General features: G+C 36.3%; 1 protein-coding gene across 1 annotated transcript in view; it reads left to right on the forward strand.

Moving 5' to 3' along the window:
- VPS13B (vacuolar protein sorting 13 homolog B) overlaps nucleotides 1-26,945 on the forward strand; it is a 439,495-nt gene that overhangs the window by 169,457 nt on the left and 243,093 nt on the right. The window contains exon 20 of the mRNA XM_065668694.1: nucleotides 23,613-23,722. Coding sequence (XP_065524766.1) covers nucleotides 23,613-23,722 — 110 coding nt within the window. The remainder of the gene's footprint in view (nucleotides 1-23,612; nucleotides 23,723-26,945) is intronic.

The raw sequence follows: 26,945 nt of genomic DNA on the forward strand, positions 1-26,945 counted from the left end.
AAGGGGTCAGGATAATAATGATCACTGTATGTTTGACATACTTTCTGGGTTTTGATTTTTGTGTAGAATTTTCTGTGGAACATTGCAAACATTTATGCTTCCATAGCTCATATTCCTGGTCTTTCTCTTCTAATCAATTGTAGAGTTGGTTGTTGTGCTCTTACAGCCCCCTTTACCGAACAATGACTCCTTCCTTGTAGATTACTGGTACATTCAGGAAACCATTTAATAATTGGTGGTGATTTAATCATATAGTTATGTGAAAAGGTTGTCTTTTTTTTTTTTTTCAGAGGTATGTGATAGTGGTTTTTTTGCATCTAGTTTGGGAAAGTGTGCCTGAGGGGTACAGGATGACAGTTGAAAGGACATTCATTTGTGAGTCTGCAGGGCTGTCGATTCAGGCCAGCTTCAATTCAAGAGAGAAATGCTGCTCTGAATGTTTAGGCAGAAGTTACCCCACCGAAATTCCACTATTCCATGGAGGAGAAAGGCAGCTGACCTGATAGAATAATTTACATTGAGATAAAGTTCTCTTAATCCAGGAAGTGTTACTCTGGTGACAATGCATAATAGCTATTACAGCAACTTTTTCTTTCAGGCACAATGGACGAGCAAGTTCCTCCCCATCTGCTGCCTGTGTTAGGATAGTGCTACATGCTTTAGGTTTAGTAAGTACAATGCTAAGATAGTGGTAGATTATTCATAGGAACAATAAAATACACCAAGAAATCGATCTAGGCTCTGGGTGATGAAAAGAGCCATTACTCTGTGGTAGCCCTTTAAACAAAGTTCTGAGGAGCAGGAGCCTTCAAATTTATTTATTTATTTACTATTGTATTCAGAGCCTCCTGTTTAAGAAATTGTCTGTGAGCAAATTAATTAAGGTGACTACTTTAGGGTGGTTTATTTTGTTTAACATTACTGCCCCCATATGGATATAGTCAGAACGCACAGGGACGTAGGGAAGGCATTTTGTATATAAAGCAGTTTTAAAAATATTTTTTGGTCGATTCTAAGCTCTTAGATTTCAACTTCCTCTGACTTGCTTGGTGTTCAAACAAAACAAAGTAGGGCAGGGGAGGTGCTGATGCTCTCAAACAGAGAAGTTGAAAAGAGATGCACTTTAAATGTAATTCTAATTGGTCATTTTGCAAATGCACCTGTAGCCTGCAAGTTTTCTGGCAAATTGTCTTACTGCAAAATGGAGATTCGAGTACTCAAACTTTCCCCGTAACTCAATTTTACGTAAGTGTAGCTGCCACCTCTTAAAATCGGCTTCAAGATCTTCAAAATAAAATTTGACAGGTCATCTCTAACAATGTTTAAATGAAGTCATGTAACTCGCTCATGTGACTGAGTTAAAGGTGATTTTTGCTAAAGCTAAGCGTGGTAATAGACTGCCATCTTCTCATTTAGTTTATGCAATTATCTATTATTATGCTCAGATTATTATTTATTACCATGGTCACTAATAAACTGAGCATCTTCGCATTTAGATTATGCAGCTATCACTTAAGCTAATTTTACTGCCACAATTAAGTGGTTTCTGTTAAAGAAAAAAATCTTTTTTTTCCAGTGCTTTTGTGTGGTTCACTCTGTGGTATTAAATTTTCAGTCCTGAACTGGTTGGATCGAAGGATTATTTTTAACAAGCCTCATGCAGGAAAATCCAAAAATGAGGAATTAATAAAGATTTACTATTGCCACAGCAGCATTTTTTTAAATGGCCATTTCCAGGCAACTGGGGGAACAGTTAAAACTTTTTTTTTAATCAGTTAAAGTGTTACAGGCCAAGTTGAGTGTTCTTACAGGCCAAGTCGAGTGTTCTTTATTTATTCCAAGTAGCTCATTCAGTAAATTCTTTGAGAGTCCCAGAGGGCTCTGTGTGGAAAGGATGTTTACAAGTACAAAGTCAGTGTTATACTTACACTATATGCTTGCTTAACTCCAGTTTGTTTTAAACACACTGATATATGTTACCATTTGCAACATTAAATTTGTTCTGCACAGTGACAGCAATTTGTGATCTATTAAATGTAGTCAGTGATTATTTTTTGGTTTCTTCTACTTTTTGAGAGCATAATATTTGTACTGAACAACCTTCTTTGCTGCATGCTGCAATAGCTTTCTCCCGTTTGAGATGTCTAGGACATCTTTCATTCTCTTCAGCTGTATATATAGAATTTTTTTATTTTAGGTTCATGGAGTGTGTATTTTGATAAAATTCAGTTTTCTAATTAAAAGGCATTATCTTGCCTCTGAATTGTGAATTTATTTGGAAAAGAGGTGATAGTGTTTGTTCATTGCCTGTAAGAGAAGGAATGGGCATATGTAGCCATTTATAACAACTTTAATACCTACAGTAAACTTTTGTAAATCTAGTAAGTTATCCTTTCAGTAACTCATTCACTTTTCAGATTTGTCTTAAGATTGTGGCTTTCATTAGCAATATTGGAATTAAACTAACATGAATTAATATAAATAAAGACAAAATGAAAAAAGGAATTAGAGATGTCCCCTCATTGTAAGGCTAGCAAGCTCTACATGTTTGCCTGTTAGCAGCAAAAGTGTTTGTCCTCTGTTCCAAACAGGCAGTGCTGCAAAGTGGCACAGATCAGCAAATCGTGTGCCTGCCAGTGTATGCTGCTGCCTTTTACTGTGATGAACCGAAAAGGAATGGAAACATTTTTTTTTTTAAAAACTATGGAAAATGAAACAGTAGCTTGGCAGCATATTATTCATGTCCCTGATTATCTATTGATAATTAAGGTACAATTATGGATTAGCAGGGGTAATAGTATTTCATGGAAGAATTAGGTTAAAAGAATGCTTACTTCTGAACTCACTGTGTGTCCAGATAAAAATTAAAAGTCATGTTCAGTGGTAATGAATCTGCTGCTTTTCTGTGCCATTTCATCATAAGGCAGATGAAAAGCCAGTTGCAGAGGACATAGCAGTAAAATGACTGCAGAGAAAAATTAGCTGTCAAAATGGAGTGGAAGAGCAGCTGTTGAAGCGGAGCTGAGTGACACACTCCTTGTCTCGTGCTTTCTTTTACCTAAAAGACTTGAGATCACATGGTCTGAGTTAACAGATTCTTCTGCAACACCATTCCAGTGCATCTCTGAAGTGAGAGTCCAAAATATGTAGAAGTTTCTTGCCTTATTAACAACATTAATTATTACATATATATTACATATATATTATATTTATTATATAGATCATATTACATATATATGTAAATTATATATATACACGTTATATACATATATATATACATACATATATATTGCATATATAATATATACATTATTTTAAATATAATAACCATAACTTGTATTGAAAAAAACCAAAATACTATATTAAAGTTTTGTTTTCTTTCCCTGTTTCTGAATTTGTGGTCCTTTTAGTTCATGTTCCAGTTGAATCTATTCAACTGAAAAATATATTTGAAAGGCTGTTTTGGCTTACAGCATCAAAATGTATGCAAGGCAGCAAATCTGCTTCCTTGATAATTTTTGTTTAAATTTCAAATAGAAATAAACCAGATCTAGTAGGAACTTAATAGGTGAAATTTCATATATGAGACTTGTATATAATGGTGGTTAGAAAACTTCAGTTACCAAAATTGATTTTCAAATTGGGTGACAGTAAATTATTTGTCACGCTGTAAAAGTAAATGACACATTAAAAAAATAAAGTGTATTACAGGTTCACAAAACTCAGCATAGTGAAGAAACAAAAATGACGGGGTCGGTGTAGGACAACATGTCTGTAAGAGTATGGTGTATGCTGATGGGTCAGAAGTAATTATGTTAAATAATATTAAATGTACTTAAGGAATGACATTTTAAGAAATAAGGGAAGATACTGATGAGAATAAAGATCTCTGGTGTGCTGGGAATAATATGACATGAGATTGCAAAAGGAGACGAGGCAGGTGGAAGAAGGCTGTTGTATAACAGAATGGATGGAAGAAAGTTTAGAACTCCACAAGACTAAGCATAGTTGGAGATAACAAGGTAAAACCATGAGTAATGATGTTATTATATTAAGACCCTAAATTAATTATGCCTTAAAAATATGTTTTTAAAGCTTTCTTTTGGGGATCCAACCTGGTAGATCTTACTGTACACTTAAATACTTTGGGAGTCTTTTGAATTCTGGATTTCCACTGAGATCAGCAACATTGAAAGAATTTCCCAATCTGCCATTTTCCATTGTTTCTCCCAAACTCATGAAAGGAGCAAAAATACAAGTCTGCTGCACTTAGTTGATTTAAATCATATCAGCCTATGATGTTCTTGTGGGAACCTGCCGTATTTTTGTGGGAATCTCTTACATAACTTTTAAAAAAAAAAAGGGAAGGGAGAGGCAAACAAGAAGACAAATGCCTCTTTTGTTGTCCCATCCTTTAAAACTGCTCTACCTACTGCTGTCATCTTCAGTGTTAGCAAAGGACTCACAGCGTGCAACAGGTATTTTGGACATGATGTATATTGGTGCCTTTTTGCCCCCAAATGCAGATATAATTTTTATTCATTCCAAAAAAGTGAATTTTGTAGATGAAATGTCACAGAGCCGTACATAAATATGCAAATCAGATGTGCCTCTTTGTAATTCCTCTGGAGCTTTTGCAGGGGCACTGGTCCATTGTTCTGCCCATGTAACACAGCTCAACTTGACCTGGATCACCAGAGGGCACTGCTGGGTCTCTTTAGGGGGCCATACTGTTCCTTTGTGCCTGGGAGATAGTCTATGATTATAGAGGAAGTTGGATCTTTTTCATAACTTATTGTCTGATAATACTTCTTTTACTTTTTGATCCAATAAGCAATCTGGAAAGAAAAAGTTAGAAAATACATTTTTTGAGGTTTGGTGTGGTGATATTCTTTCTCAGCCCTGTGCCTTCCCTCTTACCATGGAAGCCTACCTCATGTGTTCCTACTTGAGGCACCTAAGATATGATACATGGGCTGACATTTAGGATCCACATTTTCCAAGTGATCGATAAAAAAATGCGCTTCTTTGTGGCAACTCAGTGTTCCCATTGGACAATATGAAAATTGCATTGCCTGTGAATAATACCTCAGTAAAAGGAGATTATAGGTTCTTTCAATATTTTTAATCTATTTTACACAACATACTGACTTGGTAATGAAGGAATGATGAGGAGAAGTTTCTTTCCCAAAGACTATCTGTTCAAATCTTCATCTTCTAGAACATTTACAAGCATTTTGCACTGATGGAGAGTAATTAAAGGATATTCAGAACTGTAGGTTGCTTCCAAATGTGGTAGTAGTGACAGGAAAGTAAATTTCCATGTAATATTTACATTACATTTGAGCTTTATTATTAGACTTAAGCTATACAGAAGCTTGAGTACTGTGAAGTCTGTGGCTAGAATAAATGACTTTATTTTTTTTTTATTCCCTATGAGATATCTAGTGTGATTGAAATATCAAATCACAGAATAGTTCGGGTTGGAAGGGACCTTAAAGATCACCTAGTTCAATTCTTGCATATACTGTGAAAGTTACTTTTGTAGCTTCACTTCAACCAGCTTCCTGAAGATAATGCTGGTTTTGGTGTTATCTGCCATAGGCAGATAGGCAACAAGCAGTGTGTCTGTAACATATTTGTTAGAACAAGATTGCTTCTAGCACGTGAGAGTGAGGAAACGTGCAGAATTAGTATGTACGAGCCAGAGTGCCCCAACAGGGCCAGAGGCTTGTGAGTCTGGGAGGATGGGCTAGTTCTGCTGAGAACTGTGTGTGTTTGTTCTTCAAGTGGCATCCATCGAGGATTCTTATCGTTTTCGTGAATGAGATGGTCTCTTGAGGCAGGAGTCTTTGCTAGGGTTAGAGGAGTCAGTCTGCAAATCCTGTGAATAAATATGGTATATGATTTTTGAGGAGTGTTTTAAATAGAATGTTATCTCTTCAGTTGTAAAGAAAATAATAATAGTAAAAAAATCTACATCTCAACGTTTCTATATGTTACAATATCAGTGGTATCTCTGTAGAATATATTACAGCAATTAATGCTAAGTGGCTTTCTGATACTGGGAAGAAACTGTTCGTGGATGTTCTTCTGTAGAATAATACAAGACTGAATTAATTTGTGAATATTTTTTTATCAATAAATGGTTATTTAATTGCAGATACTGTGGGGATTATCCCCACACTGTTCTCCTTATCATAATAATGTTTCAGAGTATAAAATGTGCTGCATATCAAACACAGGATGTTCCAAAAGTCACCTATACAATACTGTCTTTCTTTCAGTGGCTGTAACTGCTTCAGAAGCCACTGCAGCTTGGAGAGTATAAGATATGGGCACAACTAAAAAAAGTCAGATTAGATCCACAGATGATGTAGTCATTAATTCGCTCTATTCTGCTTAAGTGAAAACGTCATGTTTAATACAGAAGTGTACAGTAGGTTCTTTGATGTTAAAAATACTCATCTTTCATGTCCGAGAACCCTTTTCCCTCAATTTTTAAGCATAATTAGTATTTGTTAAGTTGTGTTCTGACACAAAATAGATGTTTAAGACAGGTTATTTTTAACAGGTGTATTACCTTTATACCATACTTCTGTGGCAGGAGGCTTACAACCTTCATATATTATGTATTATATTTAAGGAATGTCTGATCTGGTTGTAGCTGGTAAATGCATGACCTAGGACAGATACGTAAAAGTCAAAGTTTAAATAAGGTTCATCTTGCCATCCATTTTTACCTTGAGTTTTGCATTTCAGCTTCTTTTGACATTGGATACATTTGCTTATTGTATTCTCACAACCAAGATTAGTTTATGTTTAAAAAATACCTTTCTGTTTTCTTTCACTCCTACTATGCCACTGTGATTGCGTTACAAGTATCATAGTACTTCTTTTTAATCACTGTTAAAATTATGTCAAATATGGAACATCATTTTCTGAGTGTTTCTTAGAGTTTTAATAAAATTCAGTTTTAGCCTGTTTTAATCTAAGACATCCATTAAACATCCAGTAAAATCTGTTACCCTGCTCTTGTTTAGCTGAACATATTGACAGAGGAGAGCTAGATTATCACATATGCAAAATTACAAATTCTTGAGGCTGTGAGATAATGTTTTTTGTAATTTTGTAAACATGCTGCAGATTGTTAAAACACAAAATCATACTGCAGTTTGTGATAAGGATTTGCTGCTGCGCAGGAAGATGTTCTGAGTTGTGTGCTCTTGTGAAAGGGATTAATACAGAATTCAGTTTACAATTCTCTTGAGTTATAAAGGATAAGTAAAGGTACTAGGGACACCTGTATTAAATGAAATAACTTTGGGTGCTATCAGGTCTTTAGAGATTTGACAGATGCAGACACTAATGTGAACACTCTCTCCTAACCAGCAGGCAGTACAAGCACAGTAAGGTGCTGGCTTGTTGAGTGCACCTTGCTATTTTTGTAGCAATCCGTGCAGGAGCTTTCTGTCTGAGGGCAGGAGAATTTAGGACAGATTCTATTTGATAATGTTCTCCCAGTATGTCCTAACTGTAGCAGACTGCTGTTGTGAACTTCCCTCTTTTTCCGAGGCTCACCACGAACACAACCGGACTGATCTGAATAGAAGCTATTTTCCTTAAACTAAGGAGGTATTCAGGTTAGTTACTGTGCAAAACCAACTTGGATATTCCTAGCTATTGGCAACATGAAATTATTTTCTGGCAAATGATATGGATTTTAAGTAGAGACAAAGATTCTTTTCTTTACATATATCTGTAAAATAAGAACATGAAATTGAAAACGTTCAAGGCAGTCATGTTAACTATTCATCTGCTTTTGCCTTGGACTGAAACCAGCTAAGTAAACAGAGTTATTTTGAACTATCTTGACACGTTCTTCTGTTGGACGCACACAACTGTTTAGCATCTAGCTTGTCACTCTGGAGATAGCCGAGCATAGATTAATATTTACAGAAAATTCAGTGATTTTAATAATCTTTGGAATTGATATAAATTTACATACAAGGAGGAACCAGCTATGCAGCAATAGTAACAAAGCAGGTAAAGCTTGTTCCACGTAAAAGAGTGAGAAGCAACTGAAACACAGCATGAATGGTACAGCTCCTTTTGTTAACAGTGTGTATCAACTGGTTTTCTCTTAAACCCATGACTTAATGAAAGTTTAAAATTGCTCAGTCCATGATCTAAGGTGGAGGTTTGCTAGGATGACAACTGCATGTTAGGAATGCTTGTATATCAGTCACTTTTTAAACAGTTTTTAAATGTTCTCACCAGTTAAAAAAAAAAAAACCACCAAGAAACACAAGAAAACCAAACTATATCCCCCCCCAACCCTCAACCCAAAAGCCAAGTATCCTCTTAATATCACAAAACGTAAAGCTATAAACAGGCACAAGACTATAAATGAACATCTGCATTTTATTCCAGAAATATGGTTTCTACACGCAGTGTTATAATCGTAATAAAGGATTATAAGGTTAATGAGCTGGGGAAGAAGCAGCTGGTTAGAATTATTTCCCTTAATATCAAAAAAATCAGGTAAAATCCTCTAGTTTTTTTCTTCTTACAGGTACAGAAGTGATAGTGTATTTGCTGGTATGTTCACCTCTTGGTTTTAGAACTGGCACCTTTCCAGCCTAAGTACAGAAATACAGCACTAGATACGTGGATTAGCAAAGAATTTGTTTAGCTAGTGCTGTGGTTACATGGTAGGGACCATACATGTGGTGTCAGGCAGAAAATGTGAAATTGCATGGAGTATCTAAAGCATGGTTATAACTAAACATAAACCTTTCTTTTAAAGCTTAGTACTCTGATTAATTTCTGATTATTTTTACCTGATTTGCTTTCTTTTCTGTTATAATTTTTAGTCTGATGTGTACCTTAAGAAATACAGTGAATGTTGATCTACATAGTTTGTAACAGGTACAGGTTCTGCAGGTCTCTAAAATAAGACGCAAGAGTACAAATGACTCTTATGGAGCACATCCCCAGAAGATCTGCTTCGAAAATTAGTATTTTGAGTACATCATGATATATCATTAGCCATCTGCAGGAATATTTGCTTTGTAAGTAAACTCCGTGTTCTTATAATGCTTGTGCAGATGTTTTATACACTTAACACTTTTTTTGCTGAAAATCTTAAATGAGCTTTGTAAAATCCTAAAGCTGCAGTGTTCAAGTTACTGCCAAAATAATACTAAAGGTTACATGTTTCTGTTTATTTGTAACATTACTCTCAGAAGACACTGTAAAAACGTGAAAGCTGGTTTCACTTAAAAATCAGTTTTTCAAGGAAACATATTTAAAAACTCCCACTGTGGCCTGAATGTATGACAGCAGCTTTCTGCACTTCTACTAGTTAAGAGATGCAGTTTTATAATATGCCTTACCTGGGATATTCCAGTGCCTGTACTGGAGAAGTGTCTGTGCTTTTTAAAAGTAACTATAATAAATATTTTTTTTGGTAAATAATAGCCAACTGGACAGTGTTGTTAATTTTAGTGAAGAGAACCAGTCACTCAACCCCAAAAGTGAAAGTAAAATTCCTGCTGTGAGTTTTACTAAGAAGGGATTTTAAACACTGACCGAACTAAACACCATTTTGAATATATTAATCAAAATATTTATAATCAATTGAATTTTACCTTGTTTCAAAGTTTTTAAAAAGTTCAGTGGTGATAGAAGAGGTTAAAAAGCAGGTTTGAAAATAGGTGTATTTGCATAATAGTATAACTAACTGTTAAAGACGTATTAAGAGTAGTTAACAGTACAGATTTCTTATAATTTATAAATATTAGTTCTGAGATTTAGCAACCTTTCACAAATCAGGTCTTGATTAGATCCCCATGAGTAAGAAGATACTGATTGTAAATCTTGACACCATTCAAGAAAGTGTATTTCAGTCTAAAAGAAAATGAGTTTACTATATTAGGTATTTTAGCTCCTTGGATGCATCATGTTTAGCTATCCTGAATTTTTAGAATAATTTATCTCAACAGCTGAGCTTAACTGTACATCTGAAGTTTACGAATGTGCTGGCATTGAGAAGAATAACATAATTCTGCATCAACTAAATGATATAATAATTTGAATCAACTGGTTAATATTAAATAGCCATCTCCCTGATCACTGCAGGTAGAAAGGGACTGCACAGGCTTTGGCTTTGTTTGTAGTTTTGTGCATTAATTTTTGATGTGAAAAGATTTACTTTTTACAGTTACCTTTTCTGCTGCATTGAAGGCTCACTGCTTTGTTTCAGCAGAAGAATAAAGTAACTTTTATAATCTAGTTTGGCAATTTGGATATCTTTAAGGATATTATGATTTCTATTTTTCTTCTCCCTTTTTTTTTTTTAATAATACTCTGTGAAATTTGTACTGTCCTGCGTTGTAAATATTTAAACGTTAACCTTTAGCTTAATCCTTTGGTTTTATGTCCTGTATGTGACCTGTAAAGACATGCTTTTATATTTGTCTGTTGGTGATTGTGATAACATTCATTATAATATTGAGTAAAGTTATTTCAGTAATTCCAAATTTGTGTTAAATTTAGCTGTGAACATTTATCTCTGTGAATTGAGAGATTATTTAAGGTTTTAAAAATACTGTAAAAATATTAAAAGTGGCCCAGAGTAATAAAGGCAGGACGGTCAACTATCTCCTCCAGTATTTCTCATGTTGGTGCTTTGTGTTAGATCCTTTATTTTCTGGCATTTTTAACATTATTTGCTGCATCTCTTTAAAAGAACTGTGACAGGCTTTCCCTTGCCCAGCTAAGATTCTGCTTTAATCTCTATCTGTAACATTTGTAGTGACCATCAACATTGTCTGTAGAGTCTGAATTACTGTACATTTCTAGCAGCATAAATGCTGGTTTAGGAAGGTACCAAATAATTAGAGGACATGTCATATCAATTCCTCTTTCTAACCAGTATGTATGAAGCTATTCTAGAAGGGGATAAAATTGCTACCAGTAAAGGTGCAATTTTACATTTCAGACAGAGATGACTAAACCTGTGATTAATAAGGTAGTTGTTTATTCTAGGGTTTGTGTTTATTTACAAGAAGATTATACAAAGGAAAGCTATTTATTCTGCTGAGCTTGCTAGCATCCTAGATGAAAGAGAAGTAACAAGCAAAACGGCAGGCAAGTAATCTGGATTCCACTATATGCATTCAGTATGCTGATGTGTGAATTCAATCTGTATTTTAGGCAGTTTCACAATATGAAGCAACAGGGCAGTTCTCCTGGGTATTTATGCTATGTAGGAATGTTTCAGTTAGTAGTACACTGTATATACATTGAAAAAGTTGTCAAAAGTTCTCAAAAGTTCTCTAGTTAATTTAAAATCTTCTTTCTAGAATCTCTTGAAACTGCAGCATGTTCCCAAGACTTTCTGAAGCTGGCACTCCTCTTCTAGGTGTGAATAGAGTTATTACAACATTTGAAATGTCAGTCCATGCCTTTTTGTGCTTTGATACAACCATTTCAGTCCATGTGGAGATGCTTATCTGTTCTCCCTCCTTTCTTACATCCTCAACATAAAAAGGACATGGAACTGCTGGAACAAGTCCAGAGGAGGGCCACGAGGATGATCAGGGGACTGGAGCACCTCCCGTATGAAGACAGGCTGAGGAAGTTGGGGCTGTTCAGCCTGGAGAAGAGAAGGCTGCGTAGGGACCTCATAGCAGCCTTCCAGTACCTGAAGGGGGTCTATAGGGATGCTGGGGAGGGACTCTTCATTAGGGACTGTAGTGACAGGACAAGGGGTAATGGGTTAAAACTTAAAACAGGGGAAGTTTAGATTGGATATAAAAAGAAGTTGTTTACTGTGAGGGTGGTGAGGCACTGGAATGGGTTGCCCAGGGAGGTTGTGAGTGCTCCATCCCTGGAGGTGTTCAAGGCCAGGTTGGACAGAGCCTTGGGTGACATGGTTTAGTGTGAGGTGTCCCTGCCCATGGCAGGGGGGTTGGAACTAGATGATCTTAAGGTCCTTTCCAACCCTGACTATTCTATGATTCTGTATAGGTTTTATAAGCTGAAGAAGGATTTTGGTTTTGCATGACAGGTGTATGTGTATCAAACTGGTACTCTAAAGCTCAAAATCAAATTATCTTTAATAGACTTGTGCAATTTCCTTCTAATTTGGAGTTAATATGTAACTAAATTTACCTCTAACATGTAATTTTCCTTTTTGTGTGAATTGAGCACACATTCAATGAAATGGGTTTTTTATTCACAAATGCAAGCTCCCTTTGGAATTACTGCCTATGCAGACATCAGCTGCAAAAAGGACCAGGATTGACTGTCGTTAGAAAACATGCCATTTTTATCTTCATAGTATCTAAAAATTGTGTCTGTTTCCTACTAAGTAACCAAGGACTACAAATTCCGTATTTTTCAAAGCTTTGAAGAGAACATTTGCTTTCAGCTGGAGTCCTATATATCAAGCTTCCGTTGGAGTGTACGTATTAAAGAAAATAAATAATTAATGTTAGAACTGCCTGTGTAACTTTACCTATCTTGTAGTGTCACAACTTTGACAGTGTAATATACTGTGGCTATTTTTGTTCTGGCTCGTTGTTTGGCAACTCATTGGTATACTATTTATTTCAGTCTTAAATCCTTGGTGTAGAGCATGGAATCTTCTTAAGCAATATAAAGGAATATATGAATTAGGGTTTTCTATTTAGAAAATGCATGTTTTTCCATTCTTTCTCTGCTACAGAAAAGAATAACGTTATGTATTGTAAAGCTTGCTTGCCTTCCTAAATAATTTTCTGATTCCCCAGCCTCCGTGCCTATGGGTATATTCAATTAAATGAGCACATAAGAAATTATGTGAAATCTTCTGTGTCTTCCCTGTTGCCTCTGAGAGGCTGTAATGTTCAAGAGAAAAGGGAGCAGAAATCACAGCTGTATATTATTCAGCTTACTTTTAAGAGAAAGCACACGAGGCATCTACTGCTGAAAAGAATTCCGTTTTATAACTTGAAGTGCAAGACCAGTTGGTATCCATAGTCACAGCGCTACAAATCTTCAACTGCTGAAGAAGGAATGAAAATAGCTCCCTGGGTGCCTTGTTGCCATAGGGGAAGAGTCCTGTTGCAGTTCCCAGAGGAGTACTGCTGTAAGAAATTGCAAAATAGCATTTTGGCAGATGATAGTAAGGTGTTTATAAATACAGAAGCTGAACTTTATTAAGAAACTTCTTGGCAGTGTTCAAAGCAGCATTTGCTGGTTTTAGTTTAAAACCCATATTACGAAAGCAACAAACTGGAGATACTGAAAATCACTTACAAGGAGATATATTGAGGCATTGCTTGTTGTAACTATATTGTTAGTTCACAATCTTCCTATAATGTTGTATCACAATAGAAGAAATGGTGTGATAGCACTCTACCAATCTGGGCACAGAGAAAAGGAGGATGCAGTCCTGGTATCAGTGTGCTTACATTATGATGCCTTATAGAAATTATGTGTTTTAAACTGTATATAGTAAAGCTTCACTCTGCTGTTTTTCATAGTAGAAATATTGAGCTTATTGGCATTCTGGTAGCTTAGTTAAGGTTAATACATTTGGATCGTGACTGATACATTGAGAGATGATGACATGTGGTCGTCTCTTTCCTGCCGGGACAAGAATGAAATTAAGTATTCCAGCAAAGATTTGTTTCCCATGATTTCAGAGCCCTGGAGCAGACCTCAGCTGTTTTCTGCTTTTTTAAAAGCTGAATGGGATATTGATAATTCTGATGTTATATTCCTGGCTGTGTTTCTGGGCTGAGAATTTACCCAATAGAGAAGTCTTTGGTAGGAAGTCAGGGGGAAGTCTGACCTTTAAAGATACAGGTAAATCTGTGTTTCTTTCCTGATGTCCTTGTGCTATATCTTGATTTTACAGGGTACAGTACTGAACTTCACAAGTTTAAGAATGGTTCTATATGACTCATCTATATGATCCTCAACCTGCTGTTATGCAAGCATTCAGCTGGAGCATTCAGGCTCTCTTTTAGATCTTGAAGCTTAATCGTTTGTCCATAAGGATGCTTTAATTTCAGGCCTCTGTCTGGCTAGTGCAGAGTCGTTTGATTCTTACTGTTGGTACGATCTTGTTATTGTGGAAGAATAAAAAGGTCATTTAATGAAATATGCAGTTTGAGGTTTTCCCTTTCAAAAAGAAAAAAAAAAAAAGTTTTTCATTATATCCAGCATTCCCTCAAAGAGGGTTGAGAATACCTATGAGCAGCTAGCTGGTTTTGGACAAAGCTCCTTCATAAGCAACTGCAAGATTTAATTCAGCAGTCACACTGTCAAAACATTATTTCCCTCACTTGCTTGCAAAAGGTCTTTGTCCACTGAAATGTGTTTTCTCAGTGGCTTGTGTCTCCGTGGCCCTTTGCCCTTCAGCTGAAGCTCTCTGTGCAGAAGTTTCTGTGTGGAATTTTGAGATATTTTTAATCAAACTGTGCTGCAGCATTGCCTACAGTGATTAAAACTCATCTGTTGCATATCTGAAGACTCTGGTATTTTCATCAATTAATGGTTGTATGTAAGCAGTATGTAAAGTGCAGCTATTGGTGGCGCTTAGACATCTGTATACATACTTAACAACAATGCGATCATAAAACTTTGCAAATAATACTGCATTTGGAAAAGAGGTTCTGCAGTTGCAGTTAGTGTAAGGCTCTGAGGTCCACATCCAGGTGGTTTGGACCTGGAGCTGTTCAAAAGCCATTTGCTTTGGAGTTCACTGTAGTAAATAGGCCATCATTTAAAACTGAAGAAAATTACTTAACCAGTAAGTGAAATTCAAGATACATGTGTGTATACGTTTTTATTTCTGTGCTCTCTGCTCTGGGATTTGGAGAATGTATAATGCTTTTGGCATGGAACATAGAATGAATCAGGGAGTATAAATACTGAATGAATGGTATTGTGAAGCAGAAGTTTCCAAGTTTGAATGCTCAAAACTGATCATTTTGGCTGACCATGGGTACATGCAGTGTTCTCAGTATCTGTGTGCACAATGGATTTATGCAGTGGTGTAGATGATACTTTCCATGTTATTGCCTGTTCCTTCCTTCTTACTGAATATTGAGTTAACACTTTTCTAGAATAAACAGAAATCTTGTTTTCTGAATCAAAACACTCAGCTAAGTTATGATTTTACATGTAAAGTTAAGATGTGAGGCAGCAATATCAGTAGAAAAAGTATGCTCATCTGTATTGAATCAGGTGGGATGCTTTGGGAGTACTTTGGACATCCCTGTTCTTGGTTACTCTGGAGAGTTCAGCAGAGTTGGTCAGTGCATTAATCTCCTGGAATGTCTTGGATAGCACCGGTCCCTGCAGGGCTCTGCCTTCTTCCATAGTGAAAATTACAGGGTTTTCCTGTCACTGTTGCTTTTCTGCTATATCATTTATCCACTTTCACATTATTTTTCTATTTAACTTCCTCTCTAATACCTTACAGGTAGCATAGTTTCTTTAAAAGCCTTTGATAAAACACTTTGTGGAGTTTTGTGTTGGGAATTCCAGTAGATTATGTAACTGAATCTGCTTTCATAGAATCATAGAATAGTTAGGGTTGGAAAGGACCTTAAGATCATCTAGTTCCAACCCCCCTGCCATGGGCAGGGGCACCTTGCACTGAACAATGTCACACAAGACTCCATCTAACCTGGCCTTGAACACGGCCTTATGCTGTTGATTCCTTAGGAGAACATAGGGTTTGGGCCATAATATTTTATAATTAAATCTGTTCACATTTTTCTTGCAGAATAGAATATGATCCAAAAGTAGTACTAGACTCCTGAGATCAAGTGAAAAAAGGATTTGCTGCCTGACTCCTCTCATTTCTAATCCCCAAATTTTTGTTTAACAAAAAATATCCACATAGAATTTTTGTTTCTAGTCTGCTTGAGCAAATGTCTGTTTACAGTAGTTCATCAGAAATCCATTCATTCAGTGGAATTACTGCATTTTACAACTGAGTTTAAAATTCATTGTACTCAGAAAAATATCCACCACTGCCTTTAAAATAGGATCGAGATCTCAGCCAAGTAGAGCAATCAGAAAATTAGGAAAATTACCTCATAGTTTCTGCAGAGCACCAAACAACTTTTTACTTTAATGGAATGTACAGTCTCCTCTGGATCTGCAGGGGTGAGTAACTGCAAGTTGTACTGGTTCCATACAGAAAATGAACAGTCTTGACATTACAGCACATATTTGAGTTCTTTTGTTGCAGAGCTAAATGAGATAAACCTCTTAAACCTTTGCTAACATTTTGAAACCTTGTCAGGTACGATCAAGTTGTTCATGACATTAGAGGTCTAGACAGTCTTTGTCATACGTGTAACTGTGGTGATATCTGATGCAAATGCAGTACTGGTAATAGCCTGAGAGCTCTTCTGTATGTGAGAAGGCTCTGTGGCGATGCTAGCAGAGCAGGTCTTATCCATGGAGTTTTATAATAAACACAGTCTAAGGACTTAGGGTCAGATTGATGATCATATTTGTAACATCAAATGCTAGATAGATTTCTAGTGGGACTTTTGGGGACACAAAGACAAGGGGCCAGACTTCAGTAGATACCTTTGTAAACTGAAGTGGTTAGTTGTAAGCCCTGCAGGGTTTTTGAATGCCACTAGTAACAGCCTCTGCTTGGAGTCAGTTTGGGCCACCCTTCGTTTCCTGAGTGGAAATGCAACTTTCTGGGGAACATGAAAGTTGTATTTCTCCTATTTTTTTTTAATGAATAAAACAAACCAAGTGTTATTAACTTCGTGTCATCTGAAATGTTTGAATCATTTTATTCACTCACTGACAGTATGGTTTTGATGTCATGATTTCTGTCTGTGTAGTCCTTTCTGTCAGTTAAATTTAGAGCTTCTTATTCTTCTTATTTACCGAATAGTAAGTGTGATGGTTAAATATATAAAGAGGACCTGAAAGTGAACATGAGGAAAATACACTTCAATGAGATGTTCTTGCACTGAAATCCTAGAAATTAAGAAAGAGGTGCTGTTCAGGTCAGCATGGGAATACTGCTGTTTTGTTTTCATAGAGATGATTCACTAATCAACTGGATAAAGCTGATGTTCCTGTATACTACAGCTGCCTACACATTTCCTTTCTTATTACTATTATTATCCCTATTAAACAGTTTCCCTGAACCCACATCACCATATTCTCTAAAGGCAATTAAAGTTTTGCTCAAATGAATTTTGGAAAACAAAGCAGCCTTTCAAGATTTCCTCCTTCCTCCTTCCCCTCCCACCCCCCAAAATACCCAAACCAACCAAGAAACATCCATATACCAAAGCAGTTAAATGTGAGCGTCCAATATTTTTTTGTGAAAATTTGCATCTCGGCATGTCATAAAGTTTTTCCTCAGTAAGAAAGAAACAATAATAAATGGACTCAATTCCATTCTTAACATCAAAGGGCAGAGATGATATGAAATAATGGAGGGTTGTTACCCACACCTTGGTTTGATAGACCTTGCTTCAGATTGATCGGCAGAAATGTAGCTCCTTGTACTTCAGAAAACTGATGCCTCTCATACAGCCCGGAGTGTTCAGCAGTTTTGTGGTTTTCCTCATTATGTTATGTCTTTGACTATAATTGTATGTTATAATTCCATAATTCAGCATTTGTGAGTATTTGGGTATGTGTGTTGATGGAGATAGGTTCTTTAACCTTAATGATAGCTTATCAGAACATTCAGTTGAAATTAGGGCCATGTAATTTAGAGTTATGATTAACACAAGTCACACACCGACTTTTGTTTTAGTTTTTTGCTACTAGTTACAGTAGGTACGTAGCTGTGGCACATAACATCTGAATTCTGTCCCTGGGTCTTGCTGTCCTGCTTTGTGATGAAATAACTTCTCTGCCTCACTTTCTCTACTTCTTAAATAAAAATAACAATGGCGACCTCTTTTGTTTCAGCACTTAATGCTTTTCGGGCTATAAATCTAAGTAGGAGAATTACAAGGTCACAGTAGCAGTAGAAGTACATTCTTACTGAATGTTTCCAAAGATCAAAAGCTCTTTTATTTATTTATTTATTTAATATGGAATAATGTTAAAACATTTTGAGGTGTGTATTCCTGAGCACAGAATAACTGTTGTGTAAAGGAGTTGTGTTTGATGTTACAGACCAAAGCACCTTAGTTCATGGGAAAATGTTACCCCACTACTTCTGTTTTAATGAATTATTCTACTATCGGTCTAAGCAACTAAATTAATTGATCTTAGACTTATTTTAAACACTTGGTGAACATAAAACTTCATCAGAGTACACTAGACTTGGAGATTTTTCTCTGAGGTAAAATTGGGATAGCGCTTATGTAGAAGGCCATCTGTAATCATTCAAGTCAACCTTGAACAGGGAGACATGCAGACATATATTTCAGTTGTTAGACAAAATTTATTAACCTATTGTAGCTGGTATAATGTAAAAATAATTTTTCACAGTCACATAAACTTTGATGTAGTTTGAAATATCTGTTTCCCTTGTCTGACTTGGCAATTCAGGATGAAATGCAGGACTCCGTCTCTTAGATAAGCTGGTTTTATTTTGCAAGACATAATATTGCCTTGTCATTGGTATTCCAAAGTGGACAGAAAGGTTGCTTAATTTAGTAACTTTTTTAGTTATTTAATTTTTATGCTGTGTAGCTGCAATCTCTGACTCTTACTTCAGCTCTCATTCTTCAGCTTGGGATGTGGCTGAGAATGGCTGTGGTGCCGTAGGATAGCTAGTTGATAAAGCCTGTTTGGAATATGGGTAAGTGAGGCATTTGGGCAGTAAGGCAAGTAGTGAAGGACACCCTTTTCCACTTAGTTGACTCCCAGGCTAAAATTAAACTGTTACATATTTCCACATTTTGTGAGTTACAATGCATCTGTTCCAAGTCAGCTAGCAGAAAAAGCTAGATTACCTATATGCTATTATAGAAAGAGAACTCTTTATTTGACTGTAATGTGCAGAGATCTGCATTTTTATAGTATGCCTTAGTGGAAATGCCCTTGAACACAGTAAGATAATGTGTAAAAAGATTATTTGTTCTTTTTCTTAGCCTTTAAAATAATTGGATACTAAATTAATAATGCTAATGATACTAAGTAATGATGATCAAACTGTGTAAGCACCTGCTTATCATTCATGTGTCCTGAGACCTCTAGGAGTCATAAGCTCAATGCTAAAATAATTCATGGTGCAGTTTATGTAGCAAGATGGTAATGTTTTCTTTAGTTACTTAGTTACTAAAAATAAACAGAGCTTGTCACAATTAGTTTTTATTGTAAATCATTCGCTTTGTTCATATTGTGATCCTTCCCCAACAGAAAGTATACATTAACTGTAACTTAAACTTCTGTTTCCTGCAGAGGGGTTTCTGTTCATTTTATAGAGGAATATCAAATATGTGTTACTGAAAGTTTTCCCTGCATATAGCAATATGGATGTGTTTGGATACTGCACACACACAGACCAGAGAAAGAATTCTCTGGGGGTGATCAATAATTGCTTCAGAGAGAAAATACATTTTACGCAATGCAAATTTATGCAGTTTACATTATGTAACTACATTACACAAATAGCAAGGCTGCTTCTCAATGTCTAGGGCATCATAGTATGTTATTGTTGTATGCTGAGTTTCAGTAAGTAAATTTATGACTGAACTATTAATGTCTGTGCTTCCTAGTAAATGTTTTTCACTAAACCCCTGTGATACTTGAAGCCTTTTCTCATTCTTTCATGACCACCGAGCGTCCCTCAGGACCACAACTCTGCTGCTTGGCTCTGCCCCATTTCACCTGTCCACGACAGCTGCCTTTACCTCTAGCTTCTTTTTCTCTGCAGCTGCATCCCCCAGGTGTTCTCTTTCACCCCACCAGAAGTGTACCATATTCCCTTTTTTCCCCCAGTTATTATATGTTTGAATTTCGCTTTCGAGGAGAGGGTAGGGCTAGAGCCCCAGGCTAGTGACCCTTCTTCTCCCTGTTCCTCCAGCAGCCTTTGCTCAACACTCAAGGTGGGAGGAGGTGGTGGCAGAACCAGCTTAAGTGCAGGAGGCCCCACGTTCTCCTCTGAAGCACCCCCCCCACCCCCGCCTCGGTCCCTGGGGAAGACGAGTGCTGTTGCTGCAGCTGTTACCATCCAAGGAAGCTTGTCTGCAGGATGAGAGTGCCAAGCGCAGCTGTGCTCTGCTGCCTCCTCTTCGTCTTCTGCCGCCCGCCTGCAGCATCGCCTTGGTTCATTCCTTCAGGAGGGAGCTGAAACATAGGGGGGAAAGAAGTTATTTGCCCAAACTGTGCCTCACAAACGACACCATGATTTTTGAGGAAATCGTCAAGTGTTCAGTGATTACGTGGTGTTGGGTTCAATTCTTATTGTTCAAATAATTTACTAGATAGATGTATAGATAACTGGCAAGAGCTGGGATCTGGAAAAGAAACCTCATATGGTGTGGGACGAAGGTCTTTTTTTTCTGAAATGTAAATTTAATTAAAAGGAGAAAAGGGGAGGGGAGGAAACACCACAATCTTAATGAAATCCAGGAAACTTGAGCATCGCATTTTGACAGAGACAAAATAGCAATTGATTTTTTTTCTTAGATGTGTAAGGAGTCTGCTGACAACTTACAGCTCGGTCCTCACATCAGTGAGATCTTCCTTGAAATCTGGGGGGAATTCTTACTTCTTGGCAACAAAACACAAGTTTAAGACTTTTTTCTTGGGGGTTTGAGCGCAGGAGGCAAATCTGAGAAACTTTTCTGTGACTACTAGTTATTTATTTTGAAGAAAGCTATTACACAGAGAGCAACTTCATGTAGGTGATGGTGATTGAACTGCTCTTTGAATGTAGTGGCTGAGTAGTAAATATGGCAGTAAATTTCAGTAATTCAATGTGACAGAAGTGGCTTGGTAGGAGGCCAGAGTTACCTGATAGTCAAATTGAATGGCAAATAATGTAATTTCTGATCTGACTACTTGTACTGTTTTTTTCATTTTTTTCCTTCCAGATGCAAGATGTCAGGGACGAAAGACAACTGAAAAAATAAACCATTTTGCCCTCTGTTATACCTTACTTCAGAGTTTTATGGGACTGTGTTAGTTTGACTTCATTGAAGTGAAAAGATAGTTTCAGTTCAAAGAAGAGCTTAATTGTATTCAACCTTTTAGTTTCAGTTTACTTTTTTGCAGTAAACAAGAAACTACACTGAGTAACTAACATCATGTGCTGCAGGAACAGTGTGGGGTTTTTTCTTTTCAGGAGTCTGTTATAAATGTGGGATTTTTTGTTGACTTTGCCTGTAGGCTGACTTTATTCCTCACTCTTTGGGAGGTCTCTGACTCCCACTTGTCATATCACATACACATTAAACCTTTCATTATGTATTGCTTACAACAGGCGGTATCTCTTAAAGATGCAGGATTCTCTTATTTTGGCATCCAAGTATCTTATAAAAGCTAATGATTGGAGCATATACTTTATGCTGTTACCTTCTGCTTCCTTTTTTTAGTCTCTTCCAGATCTTGCCTCAAGGAATATTTATTGCTCTTCTTACTTGCATGTTACCCTTTTACTGTATGCTTGACATCGCCTTTGCCTTAAACTGCAGATTTATTTCTAAGGTTTATTACTGACATATAAAACCATCAGCTTACAGACACTAGTCTGCGTATAGGAGTTCCTCACAGTGTGGGTTCCAACTCCAACCCTGTGCAAGGCGGATCATTTGTCTTTGTGTATTTCTTGACTGCCGTTTTCCCATTGTTCTCATCTGGCTTTGCATGCATCATCCCAGGTTGGTGGCTCGTCTGCCATTTAGAATTCAGCTGGTTTTAAAATTTCATTATATACAATAAACTCATGACTTTTTGTTTTTCCAGTTGCAGTTTTGGTGATGTGTTACTTGTTTGGAGCTGTATATTTTTTCTGGTTTTTTTTTTTTTTTTGAAAGTACATTATGTGACAAACTTCATGAATTTATTTGAATTTATCATTAAATTCAGATTGCTGAATAATTATATTGTGTACTGCAGAGCAAATATAATACAAATGTCTTTGGGAACTAAGATTCTTTGAATTAGAGAACTACTCTGTCTAGAACTTGGTGCTGGGACCATTCAGTAACTAGGATTTACCATAGAATCACAGAATAATCAGGGTTGGAAAGGACCTTAAGATCATCCAGTTCCAACCCCCTGCCATGGGCAGGGACACCTCACACTAAACCATGTCACCCAAGGCTCTGTCCAACCTGGCCTAGAGCTCCACCAGGGATGGAGCATTCACAACTTCCCTGGGCAACCTGTTCCACTGCCTCACCAGCCTAACAGGAAAGAACTCCCTCCTTATATGCAATCTAAACTTCCCCTGTTTAAGTTTTAACCCATTACCCCTTGTCCTGTCACTACAGTCCCTAATGAAGAGTCCCTCTCCACTTCTGGGTTTGAGTTTATTTTGTTACTTATTTCATTATTTAATTGATTTTTTTGGTGTAGGATTGCAAAGCTTATGTGAATAGGTAAAAAACCCGATTACTATTTACCACCCTTTTTCAATATATGTGGTACTGTTTGTATTATACATGTGATACCTATGGTAATCCATTTGCTTTTGAATTTTACAGCTCTGCAATTACATTCTGCTGCAATAGATACTATGTCTGTACTATTAAAACGAAAGCCTCACTAATACATCATCAGATTTTTAATGCAGGTTTAATGGAAATAGTACTTCATAAATTTGGTTTTGGTGTCCTTGCCTTGAAGTATATGCTAAGATTTCTTGATACTGAGTTTTTCTTCTATTTTGAGCCTTAAGATATAGTAGCCCTATCTTCTAATCCTAGGACTTCAAAAGTCAGATATAAAGAAAATTATATACATTTGAAAAGTTAGGATAAAATCCTAAGAACTCACAATACCAAGAATTGCCAGCGTTGCAGAGTTCAAAAATTTTCCTTATTTTGCCCAACTAGTCCACTAAAGAATATTCATGGCCGCATTTACATGGAAAACTTTTATCCCGAGCAGCTTTGAGCAGAACACTAACCTAAAGGAGGCCTATCTTTATTAAAAGAACTCACTGTCCTAGACCAGGTTTTTCTATATTGAGGTTGGGGGAGTCATGCATTATGTTTTTCTGTTTCCTTCAAGGGTCTTATTGACTCATTTCTTGAATAATGTTATTTGTGGCTGAGAATCTGAGGCAAGGTGTTGTGTGTATCGAATTACACATACAACTTCATGAAAAACAAGTATTTTTCTTGGCAAAAATTGTAATAAGCAAAATCAAAAAGTAATTATCTGCTTTTTTTCTTTCCATTTTGTATATATATATATATATATATATATTTAATGTGTGTGTCCCCCTAACTGGCAGTGCTGGCAAGTTTCTCACTTTCGTGAAGTTAATGAAGGTTATGTTTTAATTGCTATTCTAGACTGGAATTTAAAATACATATGTAAGTCCAATCCAAACAGAAGTCTTCATCAAGGATGATTTGTGTGCAAGAAAAAGGAATACATACATGGAGATTCTTTAGATTACATTTTCTTTTCTTTTCTATGGTGTATAGGTGCAGTGCTGTTGTCCAGTGTACAAGGATTAGCAATTAACATCGATCCTGTCTTGCATACTTGGCTTACATACCAACCTCAGAAACGAGCTGGTAGACACATTCAGCAGGTATGTGTTTTTGGAATGGGGAGAGGGGAAACTTTCCTTTATGCCAGTAGTGCATTCTTACTACATATATTTTTTTATGTCACCCTGTTCTTGGTAGTTTGCTGCCTATACCATTGATCTTATTTTAAATTACTAAAAGCACTAGCTTTTGTGTAGTAAAATCTTCATTTCACATTATTTTAATTTGCAGTGTTTAATTAGAAGAATAGAGAATTCTTTTTGACGGACACTGCTTAGGATCCTTATTTTGCAACTATTTTTAACTACTAAGACCTCATAAGCCTCCTGTGTCTGGAGAATAAATAATATTCAACTGCTTGGGATGGTATTTTTAATAATTGCATAATTTTTTATAAAACCATTACTCTTCTTAAACCCCATTTTAAGAGAAGATGAATAATACATTTCCTAACTTGGAAACTACATAAGTAAATACTGTAACAGATTCTGTATATGATGTTAAAAACATGTATTTGTATGTGAAGTGCTCAGGAAAAAAGTACAAGAAGTTAAGGCTGTGGGTCTGCATGGCACAGGGATTTCTTTCATGTATTTTTGACCTTAATTTTCATGCCCCATACTCTTTACCTGGAAAGAGCACAGGTTTTGCCTGATTTTAAACTTACTTTTAACTGTTGTTTGACAAACCAGTAGAATATTCTAAAACTTAAATTTGTCATAATTGAGCTTAATGTTCTGTCTCAGTTACAAGTGGTCTATTATTAGGTGGCCAATATAAGAATCTTGATATTTCTCTCATAGAACACTATGTACATCAGGGGTGTTATATACAGGGCCCTTGAAGTGGGAGGATTAACACGATCTATAAACATTTCTGTTTCTTGTGAGTGAATGACCTTGGCAGGTAGTTATTGCCAAATACTGAGTCCCATTAAGCTCATTCTGCACCATCACCATCTGAGCAATTCAATGTGTGAATTGTTGCTTTATCATTTTAGTAACTTTACGGTGGTTTTTACTTGTTGAGTTATTCTTCATTCCTGCATCCTTACTGGAGGAGCACAACATTTCCTGGTATACCTCTTTTTAAAAACAGACCATTTATTTACTTTTGCAGTGCTGTTATGTATACATCTAAAATGTAATTGAGCCTGATTATTTCAAACATTCATATAAAAGTCTTAACATTAATATATATAACCATTTGTTACTCAATGTTTTCTCTTTTGATTGTGCTTGTATACTGTGTGACAAGAAAGGTTCAGTGACTACCTTAGGAAACTTACCTGTCCATGATTTTGCTTGCCAGTGGCAAGTTGTTACCCAAATTTTGATGAAGTAGTTATTTTGCAATTTGTGTTATTTATCTTATTTGGCCTTTTAAATTTGTTTGTGATCTAATGCAATTAAAATTACTGTATCACGTTTCTAAAGTTATTAGCATTTGGAGTTGTGCAGTCATTTGAAATTATTCTCATGTCTGCTTAACAGAATTTTTTGCTCTGTCATTTTGAGTAAGTCAAAATTGAGAGTTTTATCTGAACACAGAGAAAAATCTTTCAGCACATTTGGATGTGTGTACACATTCTGTCAAGTAATAACACTGAGTTCAGTAAGTTAAATCAAATTATTAATTTATCTGGGACCACAGCTATAGCCATGTAAACTGATTGCATACAGGATAGGCTGGGATTGTCTGGCTCCCCACAGAGACAGGTATGCGTTTGCATACCAGAACTTCTTCAGATTTATTTGCTTAGGGATTCTCAGGTTTGTAGTGCCAGTTTGGTAGTATGTGTGTTTTATATCTGTACTGCAACATTTACTGTGTGTAATACAAGTGTGGTGGCATAGTTTTGTATGAAAGCATGAAAAGTTAGAAATACCAGAACGTACTTAACTCCGTAAGCTGAAGTAGGAGAGGATAGAAGCATAGAAGTAAATGTATTTTTACAAAACCCATGGATTTTCAATTATTTTTCCATAAAGCTATCCTGTGTTACCTTCTGTGTGATGAAGCCACCAAGAAATGTAATTCTGTTTGGCCTTACTGAGATTTTATTCAACTGGAACAGAACAGTAAATGTCTGCTGTGATGGAGTGTGGGGGGCACATGCAACTCAGTGAGGACAAACCCCTTTTCATTTATTACTGTTAGACTATTGCTAATCCTACCTCTGTTTGCACCTTGCTTCCCAGCAGCTCAGAATTGTACATGTGGCGTAATTGCTGGGGCCATTGTATTACGTGGTTCGTACAGTTACTTCTTTGCACTTTCTCCCCTCCTTTACCCAGTGTGCCTGTTTTGTACAATTAGATTAGAAATGCTTTAACCATGTTTATGTAGTATCCAGTACACTGTATCATGTGCCCTGATACATTCTTAGATGCTGTCTGCAAAATGAGATGAATGATAAATGAGGATTGTAAAAGTCTGACTGAAGGTAAACACCAAAAGGAAAGAGAAGCTATTTAAATGAAAAGTTAAGTTTGGCACAACAATCAGTGAACTAGTCTTTAAGGCTTCAGCATATTTTCTTAAATACAACAGAATATTTGGTGCCAGATGCTTTCAGCAAATAGCATTGCATGTTACTACGTTTTTGTCACAAAGCGACAGTGCATGCCAAAGTGTGGCTGCTGTTGCATATTTGAATAATGACCACTGCAGTTGCTGTTATGGCTATATGGTCAGTGCTCGAGGGTAAATGATGTAAATAGAACTTGGTTTTCTTTATCCATTCTGAATTTCAACATTCATCTATAAATTTTCCATTCTCCCCTTTGAAGTACAGAAACAATGAGAATGTTGCAGTGAAAATCCATGAGGCACTTTCAGAGTTTGAACTAATGGGCATATTACTTTTGAATTTCTATCATGGCTACTAGAAATACGTGGTGTAATTCTTTAGTTGTTTTGTTGAAATGAAAGCATTGTGCAAAATAAGACACTTCTATATCAATAGTCCTGTCCATTATTGCCACTTACCTAATTGGTGGTGTTGGACGTAGGTCTGTATAATGCCATTCTGAGGAGCATAAGTGGATATTAATCATGAGTAGTTGCCTTCTTATAAGATTCAGTTTGGCAGAAATGAAACAACAAACCCACACAAGCACAGGCCTTTTGTCATTTTGTCATAAAATGTTATCATTTTATCATTTAAGACAGGCTTTGATACATTTTTACATGATAATTCTATTGATCTGCAAACTTTTCTTAAACTATAATAGATTTTAATTTCTGATATTGCTTGCAGGC

The sequence above is a fragment of the Lathamus discolor genome, chromosome 2 (genome assembly GCF_037157495.1).
Source record: "Lathamus discolor isolate bLatDis1 chromosome 2, bLatDis1.hap1, whole genome shotgun sequence".
NCBI classification, from domain to species: domain Eukaryota; kingdom Metazoa; phylum Chordata; class Aves; order Psittaciformes; family Psittacidae; genus Lathamus; species Lathamus discolor.